The sequence below is a fragment of the Atheta coriaria genome, unplaced genomic scaffold, assembly GCF_025399875.1.
Source record: "Atheta coriaria isolate IRGN ID8LTWV9N9 unplaced genomic scaffold, Caltech_Dcor_3.1 hic_scaffold_2_pilon, whole genome shotgun sequence".
Classification (NCBI taxonomy): Eukaryota; Metazoa; Arthropoda; class Insecta; order Coleoptera; family Staphylinidae; genus Dalotia; species Dalotia coriaria.
The window spans coordinates 67,379-85,537 of record NW_027045444.1 but is presented as its reverse complement, the minus strand read 5'-3'; the positions used below and the strand labels follow the sequence as shown (position 1 = coordinate 85,537).

Genomic DNA, 18,159 nt, shown 5'->3' with positions numbered 1-18,159 from the left:
GAAGAACAAAAAAAGGAAGAAAAAAAAAAAAACTTTCAAACAGAATTTTGTTGCAATAATATAATTTAATGATTATACAATTCTCGTGTCACAGTTTTCGTAACCAAACTCTTCCGAAACAGCTGGGTTTATTTTATAAAATTTCGTTTTTATGTATATTTATTTAATAGAATTCATAGAATATCTCAACAACCCGTTATTTCGAAAATTAAGTAATCTAGAAATTTGATCTTATATAATAAATTGAGCCTCTTAAATTACTTTGATAAAAAATATTATATCAGAAAGTAAATCAATATGTAACCCAATAGCAGTTGAGTGTCGATGGAAGCAAATTTACCTCCAACTGATAGTTTTTAGAGGTGAGGAGGTAAAATTGCTTTAATGTGAAATGGAATTTGAATGCCGGATGGTGATTTATTTTCAATAATAAGTGTAGGTTCTGAGAAATCGTAAAACGCAAATTAAAACATTTATTGATTAGATTAAAATTAATTAAGCATTTTAGAATTGTGTGCAGCGTACATCGCCCGGTTTAGAATACTGGTTCCTTTTCGTATTTTTTTGCCTTCTTTTGGTCAACAGTCGCTTCTAATATAACTACTTTATTGTTTAAGAGCTGGTTCGGATAAAACACTGGTCTTCTTGAACCTTTTGTGCCGAATACGTATAATAGTATTATAATAATATTATAATAATATTTTTCCGTAGAAACTACTAGGCTTTTCCTGGGAACCCGTTTGAAACTACGTTTGTTCACTGTTTTTTCATATGATATCAGGCAGGTTGCGTAAAGTTATAGCAAGAGGGTTCTTGTATATCTTTGGGGAATTTGCGCTCGCACTAGGTGATGAGAATTTAAAGGTTGTACACGAGGCAGCAGCAGCGACAACGTTGATCTGTTGACCCGTTTTGACTGAAGGTCAGCATTTCATATGGTCTGAGGGTGCTTGTACGTGAGCAATTGCTGTACGTAAGTTCCGCCCTGTGACTAAAGCCTGTAAAATATTTTTTAAATATTATAGAGTACAGTAGGAATCCAGTTATAATGACATCGAAGATTGACTTCCGACACGTCATATTAAGCGGATAAATCATACAAAGCGTTATGTGAGAATAAGAAACCCTTTTTATGTAAATGTACATATACGAAGGTACATACATATTAAATCAAAATCAAAATTCACGTAATCAATACATTATAACACATACAAATTGTATTTTTACTACCGAAATGAAATGTAGTTTTGTCTGCTTTTGTTTTTCATTTAATTAATTTTCTTTGTGATTTTCAGGCCTCTTCGGTTTCCGAGCAATTTTAGATTGGACTTGATTGCTTAGCTACGGTTCTTGTTTTAAAAACATTGAGATTGTCAGATGGCCGCGGGAGATTTCCTTTGCAGAGACGCTTAGGTTAGATTCTCCATTTTCTAATCTGCGTTAATTACTTGCACAAGATTCAAGAACAAAACGGGCCAAGTGCCGAACGTCGTCGGGAATCAACGGAATATTACCGGAGGTGTAAAAAGGAATCATGTTGGTCGATATAGCCGGACGCAATCTGTAAAATGGGTCGCCAATAAGTGACATGTCACTTTAAGAAATCCATTATATCAACTTTTTTATATACGAATTTTATATGAAACCAAACTTCGTAGTGTAGTTACGTCATAATAACCGGTTGGTCAATAAAGGCTTGGAGTCACTGTGAAACGGATTCTTCACCTTTAGTATTTTACTCACGGCTTTGGCTGCCCGTATTTAATTCAAATCTTTGTGTCTAAAATTCATGGTAAAAGGGTGGAAGTAGAAAAAATATTTATACTAAGGCATTGGCAAATATACTGTAAAAATAAAATTAAATTGTCTATTCATGGGCTTAGTGGTTTTGATAAACCTATAGTATTAATAATCATTATGAATTAGCAATATATTGTGCTTTTGTTAGATAACGCTTGGTTTATTTAGTTAAATAAAGTTAGGTACCTCCGGCAGCAAAAAATGCTTTCAACATTTTCCTCTGATGTGATTTTGTATTTTCCCATTCCCACTAATTTTATAATAAATATTATCATCTCTGTTGTGACGATGACGATTATGGCTATCCATAACTGAATATAAGTAATATAATTTTTTAAACTCCTTTCAACCTTTTTATTATTTATTGTTTGTTATTTATTTGGTCTATTTAGCTTCTACACTCACAGCATGTTTCTTTTGCAACGCCATGCACTCTATCCGATGTCTGCAAGGAATAAACTATCCTGCAACGGACCAAATAAGACCACATATAACAACTACTATCTACCAATGTCCTTTTATTTAAAATAATCTGCACACATTGATAACAAATACTTTTTGTTTGTAGTTCGTTTTCAAATTGTGACTGTCTGCCTATTGGTCCAACTGGTCTTTGCTGTAGAAGGTAGGTACAATTGGATCTGTATGCGATGAATTTCCAATATTTATTCTCAATAGTTATTACGCAGTTGCGCTATCCTGGTGAATGTTTCAAATGTTGTGATTGCCAAATCGATGACAACTGGATGAAAAATTGCTTTTATGGCTTTCATTTTAATCCTAAATTGCAAGTTGATGACCTGCCAGAGCGAGTTACATTAAATGTCTTCATTAAATTTATGTTCATCTTATTCATACATTTTTTATTTTTCTATGATGTTTTGTAGTAGCTACGATTCAACGGTTAAGTATATTTATTTCTGAGTAAAGTTAAGTAAACACTTACTGTACGCTATACCCTCACAATATCGCCAAAACGATATTTTTACTAAACCATTGCAAGTCAATGCAAGTATTTGTCAAGCCTGATGTGGATAGCTATTTCGACCATTAGAGGTCTCATCAGCATATTTATTTCGTAGAATTGCTGTCGCAACAACACGTTATTTCAAGAATTAGGAAATCTAGGAATTTTATCATTTATACTAAAATGAGACTATTAAATTACTTTGATAAAATTATTATATAAGAGGATTGATAAATATGTATGTAGTACAGTGTCGATTCAACAAATTTGCTTGTCTAACAATTTTTAGAATTGAAATACTCAAGTTCAAAATGATTTTTAGGTTGATACATGTCATTTATACTATTTATTCATTAAATCTTAACTGTTTCACTACCAGACAACTAGTCCTAAGTTTTTCGTGGCCAATTATATCTATAGTCTACAATGCGATGTGTACGACAAACATTTTATTTGAGAAATATGTATTTTCCAATACAATTTACACCCCAAAATATTAAAATGTATTGTTTACTAATATAGTTTAAAAATATTTATTTATTAAATTTCTACGTGATTTTTTACTGGATTTTACAATTTTATATAATGAGTTAGATATGTTTCGCCCTGAGGGCATCTTCGTAAACAAGATTTATGTATCGATGCGTGTGTATGTCGGGGTGATCCTGGCGAACAAAATTCGTTTTGTGCATCACTATGTTGTGCATGTGGATGCCGTCGTGTATATCGCCCAGCGTGTTGTATACCTTCTATGAATCCAAGCCATTACCTCACCGTACCTCACCTTACCTTACTCAACCGCCCACCGTGCAAGTAAGCTTGATTGTATTAAATTTAAAAAAAAAACTAATTCTTTGTTTTGTATTGCTAAAAGTAGTAAAAGCTCGATGAAGTGCTGCTCAGTGGGAGTTTCCTCTCACCACGTAAATTTTTGTAGGTGCTCCCGTAGCACTCGACGCTTAACTCCCTGTCTTCTGCGCAGCATCCCTTTTAATCGTAACCAGAACGATTCCACACCCTGTGTGTGTAGGTCGGGATGTTCCGGGCTAACGAAATTTGCTTTATGCACCACTGTGTACCACTGTATACCGACCATGAATCGGTCATCATGGTGGTTCCGGGGAGTATATGCCTGAAAGTGAATTTGTTCCTATTAAATCGTATAATATTTTCCTTCCCCACACCCCACACCCACACGCAAAAGATACTCTGAACTAAGTCAAAACCATACCTTACTGAACTGCCCATATCCCAACCCCAATATAACACTAATTTTCAGTCTAATAGTAATTCGTGTAAGACACGTGAGTACTTACTCTTTTATTATTGGAAGAAGTCATCTTATAATTTTCACGATAATAACATGAACTCTCTGATTCGCACAAAGCTTTGAAGAATAGACATGAGCGCTTTGTCTCTGGAAAAGAAAATTTAAAAAAAGAATAAAACAAAAATATAAATAAATACCAATCAAACTGTACGTACTTATAATTCGTAGAGCACGTGGAATTGTTTGAAACTGGAGTTGAAACAAATAGAACCATTTATTTGTTTGGATCTCTTCTTTCATAAATTTTTGAATTATTTTAACTATGTCATCATAAACCTGATTGTGTCTCCGCTTGAATGCCAGCTCCATTGCCCGCAAACCCACAATCATTAATTTTTGATACAGGAAAGGAATGCAACGAAACTTTTTTAAATTTAACCTCAGAACGTGCTTAATACAAATTTTGATGGTGCCCATAATGACATGTACAATTTTTTCAGTATGACACTGTCGAACCAAACCACACATGGCACTCATAATCGCTGTATCAAGCTTCAATGCGATAAATATCATACTTTCAAAGAAATTCACAAGCACATGATTCATTCCGTTAAATTGAATATCCATAAGAGCAGGTTGAAAATAAAAGTTGTTGTAGTCAAAACAGACTGCCCTGTCCAACATAGCATATGGTTCAATTGGTTTCCGTACGTTCCAAAAACGAAAACGTTTGTGCATTTCCATGTCCTTATTGAACACGCACTTGATCCGAAATGTTTGCGTGTTTATTTCCAAACCACAGAAGTTAATCAACGTAGTGAATTGTAACATAATGTTGCTTTGAGTTTTCAACTCATTGATTTTCAGTTTGCTTTTAGCCTTTTCGACAAATTGGAAAACGTTGTTTCTTTTGGTGGAGGCAAAAAAGTAATCATCAACTTTGCGATAAATAAAACAATCGGGGGTGTTGAATTCGCTAAAAAGCGTTGATTCCAAATGTGTTCTAAAAGTAGCAACAATTTTTGTAATAAATTGTACTATATTATTAAACTATGAACTTACAAATAAAATTCGCAAAGTGCACTTGAAAATCCCATTCCTTGCAGAAGTCCGCGGTTCCATTTCCATAGAATCGGTCGTCTTCCCTTCTTGCCAAACATTATAAATTGATTGTTTACTGCATCAAGCAGTGTACGTTTTTCAAAAGGTGAAAGAGAAGAAAATGAAATTAAAGAAATCAGTTCATCTGAAAGCATATGAATACATTCGTCCGTATCTTTTTGTTTATAAACATCTCAACGTACCTGTAGGTATATTGCCGAAACAATCTGATACGTCTAACTTCACAATAAATAACCGTTTCTGACGATTGCCAACGTACATTTTCCATTCTTCGAAAAAGTTTTGAGTTTTTACAAAACTGGCCTCCCTTGCAAGCAAATATACGGATTTGTTGATTTGCTTCCTCCTTATAAGATCGGTGTCATGTCTAGAAGTAAAAATACCATAGAAACAGAATTTTATTTATTCAAAATTACATCACCTTTTAGGAAGTAATGCGATTATTCTGAAGGAATTTAAATCACACTTTCTAATTTTATCATCCTTTGGTTTTAATGATAAATACGCTGCTTTCCTCGCGATGTCCTGATTATCCGTCAGAGCAATAATTCCACTGCTTTTTAGGTGGTTGATCAAAACACTAACAACTCTATTGTATGCTTGTGTGGTAAAACACAGAAGTCCATATGCACGTGTTGGAACAAATTTAAAAAATTTATGAATGAGTGGAAAGATGATATGAAATAAAACGAATTTCACGCCGTCGGCAAATAATTTACTTCTTAATTCGGCATCAATTATTTTATCGGGTAACCACTGTATAATATTCAAGTCAAATCCAGTACTTAAAACTTCTGCATAAATCTGCTCATTATGACTTCTGGTGAGATTTAATCTTATGATCTTCATAAATTTGTTAAAGTTTGGTAGTGTTATAAGAAATGATGCAGGTATAATCTTTGTAATTAATTTTATAATGACTTGTTCTGATAATTTCTTCTTGCCGTTTAATTGATGAAGTGATGTTTTCATGATCATTTCCGCTCTGCGCTGAATAAATCGGAATTCTTTTAAATACAAATCGCCGGAATTTGAATCACTATTGAGACGGTCAGTAAATAGTGTTACGTCTTTTGACAATTTGGAGAATTTGAAAGGTCGTTTCTTTTTTAAGGTGTATTTAGGTCCCCGTCCTTGCAGCGGAAAGTATTCAACGTTTGTTTTGACATGGAACATCTAAAGCAATTTGATTTAGTTTTTATCCTGTTAACTTAATTACTTAATTCCAAGAGAATTATGCGCTAACATTTGCGTGCCAGCGAATTTTGCGCCAAGCATTTTATTCGGACAAACATTTGTGGGCCACACTAATTTAAGTGACGAGAACTTTATGCGCTTAAAAGTTTATGCCACACTGACGCACAAATGTTAGCGCAGAACTCTCCGCACACCAATCACTTATATCACTTATTTCCATTTCTGGATTTGAACGTGATGTGATTTTTGAACTCTTTTAAATGTTTCGGCAGAGTACCCAGCATTATCAACTGCCTTGATAATCGACAACACGTTTAAATCCGAAAATAGGAATTAGCGAAATTTAATTTTGGAATTCGAAACTGTAAATGAGTATGAGGTATTTGTATTTACCGTGTTTCTTCCCTTTCTCGCCGAAAAGCTATAACTAACACTAGAACTTTGATCACAAATATGATAGTCTTGTTGATTCATTTTGAATTCAAAATGTGATAGGTGTTAAACCGGCTAAACCGTACCAAACAGTATCGAACTATACGTGTAGCACACTGCCTTGCTTAACGTATCACTAACCGCAAGCTGCAAGTTTAAACTTGTCGAAGGCTGCAAACTCGTGCATACATAACGCTCATGCGCATAAACACACAAACACGCATTTTCCTATACAAGGTGTCCAACATATACACACAGAGGTAAAATATGACAAGTGGGGCGTGTATATTCTTATTTACATTAATCATGCGGCCTCCAAAACTTGTTAGTTGAACACTTTGTATTTATTTTTGGATTTCATATATACATAAGTGTCTTTCTTTATCTAATAAATATCATCATACATTGCCAAAATATAAAAAATTGTCTATAAGTAATAATACTGCCTAACTTCGTCCCGACATTTCTTTCCTGAATATTTTCGAAATTCCTGAAAGACTTCTTTATCTATGTGCCACATCCATTATTACAACTCACAGTTTCGATTTTAAAATTAATAAATTCATTTTTACGTGTGTTTCCGAAATAATACAACTGTTTTGATGCATGTGGATAATAATAATTGAAAACATATTTACCAAATATGATAATTTGGATATTTAGTTTGAAAAATAAATCAATGTATGCAAGCTGCTTTTTTCAAACATCATTTTCTCTCGTATTTTTAAAATTGAACCTTCTTGATATCTTATATAACTCGATTTTTAATGTTACCGTTTTGCCCTTCGCATAATTCATCACTCAAACATAAATGTTTCGCAGAATTCCTCAATAATCACGCCGCAGCGGCGGCGATATAATCATATTGCATTACGGCTGTGTCGGGAAAGATTTGATCAACTTGGTCGCGGCATGTTGTTAATGATATTATCGGCACAATTAGCAGAGACACTAAACTAAACAATCACATCAATCGGGCAACTTCAATCAAATAATGCGGAGGCACACACACGTATATAGGCACGTATTTAGTAGAAACATTCAAGCAAAAACTGCGTAGATTCTATTCAAGTATACGCCCTGAGGGCATCTTCAGAAAACAGTTTTCAGAAAACAGGAAACAGGGCGAAACATGGAAAACTCAAAAATAAAACGGTAAATCCAAAATCACGTAGAATTTTTAATAAATAAATATTTTTCTTAAATACCCAATAGAAGACATTAGCTGCTGGTCGACCCTTAACATCAAACTCTGTACACTGGTGTTTACCAAAATAGTTCGTTAGTTAGAGACTGTCAACTAGACCCGATATAAGCCAAATATCTATTTTTATTTTCTCAAAAGTAGAGAGTCTACTGAGAAGAATATAAATTAATGAACATCAGTGAAACTTCGATTTTTGGAATTTCAAAAATGTTTACATGCTGAAATAAAGACTATTTAAAAATTAATGCAAACGTTGAAAAACTGCCAACTTGCCATCGCCCGATTTGATGTTGTGGTATTTTATAGATTTTTAAGGCTTTTTTAAGCTTCGCAGCTTAGAAGAACATTGCAGTCCAGCCGCATCATATCCTTATTTTTATACACTTGATAATTCGACGTGTTAATTTGAACTCATCCGCGTTCAACACTCGACAATTCAAAGTGAGAGAGAGAGAGAAGCGGAAATATTTTAAGCGCATTTTGCGAGTTCAAACTTGAATCAGCGTACTGTTACTATTAGCCTGTGTTCTATGTTCTAAAAATTCCCGAATCCAAAATGGGGTTAAAAATTAAATTTTGGGGGTTAATGAAGCTTTTGTGAATAAACAGTATACATTTTTAATTTGCTATTTTATAAACGTGTTAATATATTTTTCAACTTAAACAATTTAGCGATATATGCAGGTCACGCCATCTCACTCCCCACCACTAGAGTGTATGAATGATGCTAAAGAGGCGATTTCGTTTTTATTTGCTCTTCGCCATGGGGTAATCTCAACTTACACAAAAATATTTTGGGGTAATGATTAAAAAAGTTCCCCGACCGCTGATCTACACGAAACGAAAGTGATGAAAAAGCATTTCAGGCCCTTCTTCTTTTAAGAAAAGTTACATGACCACCCATCTATTATAACAATTTCTACTTAGTTCATAGAATAGTATGTTGAAGCGGTATATTTAGTTTTTAAATTAGTTTATTGCCTTTTTCTTTTCACAAATCCCTCAACCAAATACCGTCAAAAACTTTCCAAACTTTCTATTCATTTCTTCAAATAAAAGCCGTCGACCGCCGGAAAAATGACCTCTGTACCTTTTCCCCGAAATTGAACCCAAACTCCCTACCCTTGTAAGTAAAATGTTGTAAGTACGAAAATAAAGTTTGTTTTTCAGCGATTGCCAAAGCTTATGGTTTAAGGCAAATCAACCAAACCATCTCAGCAACATCCTACTATTACGTACCACATCGCTGCTTTGAAACAAACGAGTATAACAGAGTTCTTTCGAAAGATTAATTTAAAAAAGATTAACTTTTGTCATTGTTTATAGCAGTTAATATTATTCAAATAAAATAAGGGATATTGCATAAAATAATAAAATTTCTTGGGTTGCAATTTTTGTTGCTTCCAGTTTTAAGAACGCCATTTTCCAAAGAGCAATCATTAACTGATGACGAGAAGGAATGGTCGGACATCCGGAAATACGCCGAACTAAATCTTCATGTATTAGCTCATGTAAATAATTAAATGTATTTCTTGGAAGTCTAACAATAAGAAAGATTAATAAAAATAAAGTTTTCAGTTTATCTATATTTATAATATAAAAATGAATCGCAAAAAGTGTTTGCAACCGCTTTACTCAATAACGCCTAGATCAATTTGCCCTATTCTTTTTTTTAAATGTTCGCTGAGGTCCAAGGATGGTTTTAACGGCAAAAAAAATTCGAATAATTACCGGGAAAATGAGGAAAAGCTGAGTTTTCTTCTTCCAACTGATAAATCCACTTCGGACCCGCAACACTAATGGTATTTAGACTTAAATAACATCATTTATAGATCAAAAATAAAGATTTGATAATTGACAAACCATCGTTGACACTCTGGCCCCTTTAGCAACAGTATTCCACAAGATTTGCATTACTCGGATAATATAGAAGGTAGCCTAAGTTGACCAGGGCCTGTTGACCACCACGATATCCGCGAACCGTGAAGCTTTAAAAGAGACAGGCCCCTTGTTTTACTCCGTATCATAAACAACGTCATGCGCTTTGGTCGACAACAACTCAGGTGACTTGATTATCAACCAATATAACGACGGCGCATAAGGTGTCATGTCATGTCCGACAACAGAAAGTTTTATTTATTTATCCACACCGCAGTACACCTGAGAGGTTTCATTATATTGAGATTGTTGTTAACCTTCCAAGGCCCGCTGACCAAAGACATAACCGCCTTAATCGAAAACGCATAACATTCTTCGACCCCAGAAAGCTTGGTGGACGATTCAACTCGAAATGATCCAGCGTATGAAATGCCGCACCTTTGCCTAAAACAAAAATGTGCTTCAGGTTAGTGCTAAACCAAAATTTACTCATTGTGTCGACCGCCAGTCCAAACGAAACCCAGTCCAATCAGAAACCGAGTTCTTAATTTGGACCAAAACACACCTTTAAACTGAAATCTCCAGGGCGATAAACATAATTTACTTAACCATAAACATCATCTTGTAAGCCTATGTGGAGTTACTTCTTCCACAATTTAACTTACGAGAATGGCCCATAAATCAAAAACATAAACAACCAAACCACTTCCCTATGATAACGAACCCACCTTTGATCAAACATCCAAGAATGGAGATGGAGACATCATCGCGATTATACTTACGAAAGAATCAGTTTATCACGACCCGAGACTGGTGGCAATAAAAAAATAAAAAATAAAAGTACCCTGAAACCTAATGTCTTTTTTTAGAATAACAATTTTACGCTTAAAACACTTTAATTTACTTGTCGACCAATACACGCTCACACTAAACAGACATCAGTTATTTTATGTTATATTCCGCAGAAAAATCAAAGTTATCTAAAAGACATGTCGCTCGCGAGATCGCTCAATTCAATACACATTATAAACAGTTTGTATTGTCTCTCGCCATCATACAATCGAAGCAAAAAATGTTTTCAACGCAATCACATGAAAACTTTTGTATGTTTTGTTTTGGTAGCAGGCTTTTCACTCTGGTCTAATTTGAATAAATACAAAGACAAAACCATGAAAACTGAGAGTAAAATAATGGATTTAATTTCAAATGTGCTCACAACAACTTTATTACTTATCATATATGTTTCCAACAGTCGATGGTTACATTGCAGTTATAAAAAACTGCTATATATTTTGACAGAATTTGACAATTTCTCAGCATACAAACTCGGAAAAACTATAAAATCGCCTAATACTAATTGGGCACTAATACTTTTTCATATATTTTTTATTCCATTTTCAGTTATTGATTTATGCGATTGGTTAATTTTAGAGCAATGGAAGGAGTATGTTTATTTCATCAATGATGCTATTCACATGTATATGATATCAATGTTATTACTTCACATTAACATGCTAATAATAAACATCCAAAAACGTGTCGAGTTCTTAAACAAGTTCATTGTTCAAGATACTGTTTATGTCACCCAATTTAAATCCGTATTACGGTTTAAAATACAGACGATTTCAACACTCCATGAATACCTGGGTGACTCAATAGACAATTTCAATCATAATTATGGTTGGTGCTTAATGCTGGTGTTTGCTATAACTTTGGTAAATGGTTTACAATGGCTAACTGTACTCATTTTGAGGCAATACAAGCAATCCACAATTTCGATGATAATTTTCATTATGTGGATAGTTTATAACTTGGTAAACCCTTGATATATTTTAAAATTGAAATCAAACATTTGTATCTTATATATAATTGTTTTTTCTTTTCTGTTCAAGTTTATTGCAAACATCACCACGATTACAGCTGAAAATCTTCAACGACAAGTAAAAACAACTCAACTTTTAGTATGTAAATCGTTCAAACACCATGAACAAAGTACTGAGTTCGAAAGGTGACTGTTATGGTTACGGGAGCAGGTCAATGCGCGAGATTTAACCATCAGAGCTGGCAGCTTCTTTAATATAAATTACACATTGATTTTTACGTTTATGAACACCTATGTTACTTACCAAATCATGATATTGCAAATGAGTGCGAAAAAGCATGTAGTGATGTAATATGAAACTAAATAACTCATAGTACGAGTAAATATAAATATTTAATATTTTATTGTGCATCAATTAATATTAAATAGTAATAAACCATCTGGGATTGACTATCCATGTTAAATTAATAGAATATCAATTAATGTCAATTTCACGCCAACTAGAATTGTATAGAATGAGGGGTGTTATTTAGAAATGCTTTTATTGGGTAGGAATTTACCGAATGTGTTTTAAAGCGACACTATTTGAAGCAGTCGATAAACGTTGAGACATTAAAATTTTAAACCAGTTGAAACCAGTTTATTTTTGCCAATACAATGAAATATGAATGAAATAATATGAAATTTCCGTTTACCAACTGGTTACGACGAACAAAATCTACCCAGAGAAATGTTCTAGTTTTTAGCTAACTGCCACAATTGTCTTACAAAAAGAATTTATATATCACAATCAATGGGTGCAGCATATATAAGATGTGATTAAGATTAGCCAAAATAAACGTTTTCTGGACGGTACATGAATGGCTGTAGTTTGTATTTTAAAATAGTACAGTGGAATCCCGGTAATCTGACGATCACTTTGCAGGGCAGTGTAGGATGATCGAATTTGTCGGTTTATAGAGGACTGCCTAAGACCCCTTACAGTCCGGAATTTTTTACAAAAGAGTACCATGTAATCAGCGTTCGGATTACCGGGATTTCACTGTATTTAATATTATTCTGTGTTTTATTAATGTGTTATGTGTTAATATTTTATTAATGTGATTTACTTGTGTTCTGTATATTTCTAATAATAAACTTCCATTTCTAAACGTCCATTTATTTACCTACTATTTGTAACATCATTCCTACATATATGAGTAGTACCTACATGATTCATTAAACAAAATCAAATTGGTTGACTTTCCCTCAACGGATTTTAGAGCGAAGCTTGTTTTTTCCTGTTGTACCTATAAATTACTGAAAAAAATATGCCATTTGTTACTAATACAGTAGCACCTCGATAAGGTAAAGTTCAAGTGAAACTGTTCCAAATTTGAGTTATTGAGTTTTTAATTTATCAAGAGTGGCAGTTAGAGAGGTTACTGGAATATAATTTTTATCGTAACATGGTTCATGAATTTCGGGAACGTTAGTGAAAGAGGAATGTTGTTCGATCTGTCTGTTTATTTAAATTAAGGGGTAGTGTTCCTTAAAGCGGGCTGTAAATAATTGTTTACTAGTTCGTAGTGAGATGATGAGAAATTTATTATCAAAGAGGAAACATGGCTGATTGAATAACAAATTCTGCACAAACTGTAAACGGACTTCGCACTTGTATGGTCGATCAATTTGGCAACAGTGATACTTGGAACTTTGTAACATTTAGACGTACTCGTATTGGGAATTTCCAGAAATAAGGAATGGAACATATTTACAACAGCAGTAAAGCAATAATTGAAGATAGATTGGAAATTTTGGATTTGGGAATTTTGGAACATGTGTTTGGTTGGAGATTCCCACAAAATTAAATAAATTTTATCAATTTAAAATTAAATAAATTAAATTAAATTAAATTAAATAAACAGATTTATTTATTTACAAAAAAGTCAGTAATTTTTTTCTGTTTCATAAAAATAATTGAATAAAACTCTCTCAGTAAAAATTCTTTTTTTTATTTTTTTTTATTTTCAGTTTATGAAGTAATATGAAAGTAATAAAATTCATTTATAAGTTAAAAATGTTGCATGATATTATAACCACAACCCAAGTATTCTTATATCCTATGTAAGTCTTTAAATTGCATTGATAACTATTTTATTACAGTGAATATATCAATATGTATGAAACACAGCATTTATTCGAATATTTATATCCGTTTGATAATTTTGTGCATACTTAAGTACAAAAGGCAAAGGCATTGGCGCATTGTATGATCACGCCCGTCCGTGATTAAAATGCTACTTACGTGTCTCGAAACCTTGAAAATAGTTGCGCTTTAAAAGCGGAAGTAGAAAAAGATAGAAACATAGAAAGATTCCAGAAAATGTTTATTTAAATAATTAAATTTGAATCGGAGAGAATACGCGCTGACGTTATGAAGTTAATGAAGTTTATTACTTTCTTTGGCGAATACGTAATCCATTTTTATATTTGAAATATTTATTTATTTATAATTTTTCGTGAATATTGGATTTACAATTTATATTTGGAGTTGACATGTTTCGCCCACATATATAACAAATTCAAATTGTAATTCATATCACATATATATTTTAAATTAAATATTAATAAACACAGATTACGTATCCAACGTGTGTCCAACGAAAAAAGGTAAATAAATATGGTTTATACTTATTGAATCATACTACAGTGTACTACAGTTACTGGCAACTGTAAATGGAAAACTTTAAATTCACAACTAGATGTCGCATGAATGCCTTCTCCTAATTCAAGCAAATAAAAAAAATGGAGTTACTGCATCATCTATGAATATTTCATTGACTGTTCAATTTCAGTCAATATAAGAATAAAATTCTAATCTTGAATAAATAACAACAAATCATGCAAAGCGGGAGTATATATTTACATGTGAAAGTATGATTTCACAAGTCGGCATTCAAACTAATTTATGCGACATCTAGTTGTGAATCGAAAGTACGTCTACTGTAGTATAAGCCAGTATCGCAGGACGACTTAAAATATCGATGATTAATTTTAATCCTAACGCATACAATGAGATCATATACGCATTCCGCTGTGACAACAAACAAACCCAACGCACGTACAAAATATCTCGTCTTTTATTTCGATCCACAAATAAAAAAGAAGGAAAATTTTAATGTAAACATAGTAAACTCTAGGCAATACATAATTTGTATAAGATATATATTAAATCTAAATTCTACGATTAGTTGCTCCGCTCACGTACTTGCTTTCTGCTTTCGAAAAGGCACTTACTTCATTTAACTCGAAATTTCTAGCATTTCGTGCCACGCCCTCACGCCTTAATTACTCATAACCCTATATCGTAAATTCTAATTACGATTAAGTGATTTGAACACAAAAAGTTTCCAGTATAAATCACACAAGTGATCATTCGAGATGCTAATATAAAAGAAAAACAAATGCGGGCTAACCAAGATGGCCTCACGTTTTCGAACGCCGGAAGCAAACAGTTGGTTAAAATTCACGATTTTTTAAGGCGCTGAGCGAACGCGACATTCCATTCGATTACGTTGGAATGTCGCTTCGCTTGCGCAAATGCAAACAAATATCGACTATTAGAAAACATGTGTGAAGACGAGCTGACGACTTCACAATCAGGAGAGAATACTTAATTTTATACGATTATAAATCTATGAAAGGTCCTAAAGCTATGCGTTCGGACGTTGGGTCGAGGCCGTTCACATGATGCGGCATTTCTCGTCTCCTTGGGGATCGCCCAGTTGATGGTGAAGGTCCTCGCCGAGGTAGCCAAACTCGCGATGACGCGACGCCGAGCTAGAAACTTGCCGACGAACACGTTCCGAGGTAGCAACCTCTTCGCCATTCGAGTTGATCACAACAGTGGTCATGTTATCGGCCACCACCCAACGTATCCCCTTCATTACGAGACTGTGTGGCGGATCGTGTTCCTGACCGGCGTCCGCCGACCATACGGTTAACGTGCCACCTGGTTCAGCCTTCACGGATCGATGGAACTTGAAGACTGTTTCGGCGCCTCCAGCTCGTCGGATCAACTGCCAAGCTCCTAGTGATAGTTCTTTCTGTCCTATAAAGATAAAAACAACAATTTTAGTTGAAGAATAATATGAGAGGCTGAAAGTGGTTACCTTTGTTGTGAACCTTAACGAAACGTCCTTCGGGGCACACCTCGGCAACTTCAATATCACCCTTCGAGCTGCTGGTGATACTGAAATCACTTAGAGATGATTCCTGGCTCTCATCGAGTAGGGTACGCTTGCGTTTGCCTCCAGGGGCAAATCGCACCGGCGTACGACGCGAAGTGCTAGATCCACGTGTAGACCTCATACTGGATGAAGATATCTCAGCTGCGCCTCCAGCCGGTGTAATATTCAAACGTGCCTCTTCAGACTCCAATAATTTGCGGTAGGCGGCAATTTCCAAATCCAATGAGACTTTGATGTCCATCAAGTCTTGATACTCCTGCAGTTGCTGGGTCATTTCATCCCTCAATCGAGTCAGTTCATGCTCCAACACGGCCAAGTCTTCTGCATGACGCAGTCGCTCCTGTTCCATCGTTTGCTCCAGGTCTCTTGCGCGGTTGCCCAACGTAGCATTGGTACCCTCGAGTTCATTAACGCGCGTGGTCAGAGTATCAATTCTTGATCGTGCCGATCGCATTTCCTCAATCGCCTTAGCGGCCGCAGACGAGTTGCGCCCGGCCGCTTGTTGCAACGCCTTCATTTTGGTCTCATACAAGACCTCAATTTCCTGCCGGTTGTTGCACATCTGCGACTCGTATTGGTCCCGCAGCTCCTGTAGAGCCTCCTGCATCTTCGCTTCATACTGCTCAGCTAATCTGCCGTCAATCTCGCTGATTTCCACCTGGCGACGCGAACGAGTTTCGGTAAGCTGTTGCTGGAAGACTTGATCCTTGAAGGAGAGCTCCTCGCGAAGGCTTTGATTGTTGTTCTCGACATCGACGCGCGCAAGGGACTCCTCTTCTAGGCGCTTGCGTAACTCTTCGACTTGCTTACGGTATTTGTCGCGTTCCTTCTCGAGTTCACGTGCGTCGGTCTGAGCTTTTTTTGCGTCACCGAGCGCCTGTTGATATTTATGCGTGGCGTCATTCGCACGAGTTTCCAACGCGCGCACGGTGGCATCCGAAAGACTTAAATCCTTGGTCTTTTTTGCCAGATTGGTGCGAAGGTCTTCGTTCTCGTCCCATAAGCGCTTGGTGTCGATTTCGAGCTTAGCCTTTTCACGATGCGTCTCGTCAAGTAACTTACGCGCATCCGCTAGTTCATGATCATAGATGGATTGGATGTTGGAGACCTCCCGTGTGACAATCTCCTGAGAAGTCTGCACCTCGCGTGTTAGGCGTTGGTTCTCCTGTTCCAGGTAGCGCACCTTGTCGATATAACACGCCAGGCGGTCGTTCAGGTTGGCCAAGTCGGCCTTTTCCTGCATACGCGAGTGGCGTGTTGGGCTGAGCGGCGACTCAGGTCGCGGGACGCTTTGCGTCGCCGGCGTGCTCGATTTTTTGCTTCGCGTTGCCATAGTTCGTTCGGGGCGCACTCGCGCTTGTTTCACTCACGTTTCTCGGGCGACTGTCGGATGGCTCGCAATGTTCTCGTGGTGCTCGTCGTCCACAACGTGGGTCGTTTCTGTGCGCTGCGCACGCTTTGCGGGGGAACGCAGGCCAAAACACAACGAGGTGCGGGCTATTTTTGGACGGTGATGCAAGGCGCGACGCTGCGAGTCGCGTACCACGGTCGTACCGGCGACGAGGCGGATAACCGTTAACGCCGGCATCGCGTATACTCTAAGTGGGGCGTTGGGCACCTCCCAACGCTTCTACAGTTTTCTATCCATTCATTACTGCATCAAACTGCATTAGCATACATGGTGTATAACAAAATGTAAACAATTTTTGAACGAAATGTATGGAAATATTGTTATCAACTGACTTATTTATAATACTCGAGCATTAAAATTGTATTAACTGACTTAAATATAGCCATAATAATTTTCTGGTAATTTGTGTTAGATAAAAACAGAGAAATGTTGAACTCATGATATAAGAGTACACAAGTGTTGAATGTTTACTTGGTTTGAACATTACTCAACAGATGGTGGCGCTAGAAATTGGAACCAACTTTTGGTGCGAGTTAATGATTCTAAAAATTGTTTTTACTTTAAAATTAAAAGTCTTATCCTTAATATCATTTGGTTTATATTAAGAATAACAGTAATTCATTTTAGAGTTCTGTAAATTATGCATGAACGAATTATGTACATATGTATTTAACAAGAATTAAATCAATAACAAAGTTTTCAATACATGCACACTTATTAAATGTTTTTCTAATAAACATGGATATACGGTTATTTGCTTTGTGATAAGATAGAAATTTCTTTCTAATGAGTAGTTTATGACATGTAAACATTTTAAGGTG

General features: G+C 35.4%; 1 protein-coding gene across 1 annotated transcript; it reads right to left on the bottom strand.

Annotated features, from left to right (window-relative positions):
- Positions 1-14,799: 14,799 nt before the first annotated feature.
- Positions 14,800-17,488, bottom strand: LOC135800715 (lamin Dm0-like). The gene is made up of 2 exons (XM_065314030.1): positions 15,850-17,488; positions 14,800-15,788 (listed from the first exon to the last, which is right to left on the bottom strand). Exons 1-2 carry the CDS (start codon positions 17,258-17,260, stop codon positions 15,421-15,423), a joined length of 1,779 nt encoding a protein of 592 aa, XP_065170102.1. The 5' UTR covers positions 17,261-17,488; the 3' UTR covers positions 14,800-15,420.
- Positions 17,489-18,159: the final 671 nt, after the last annotated feature.

Excerpts from the sequence above, each read along its gene's own strand:
- LOC135800715 (XM_065314030.1), bottom strand. The coding sequence starts at position 17,260 with ATGGCAACGCGAAGCAAAAAATCGAGCACGCCGGCGACGCAAAGCGTC. Across the intron at positions 15,789-15,849 it reads CGTTAAGGTTCACAACAAAG|GACAGAAAGAACTATCACTA; the intron begins GTAACCACTTTC and ends TTATCTTTATAG.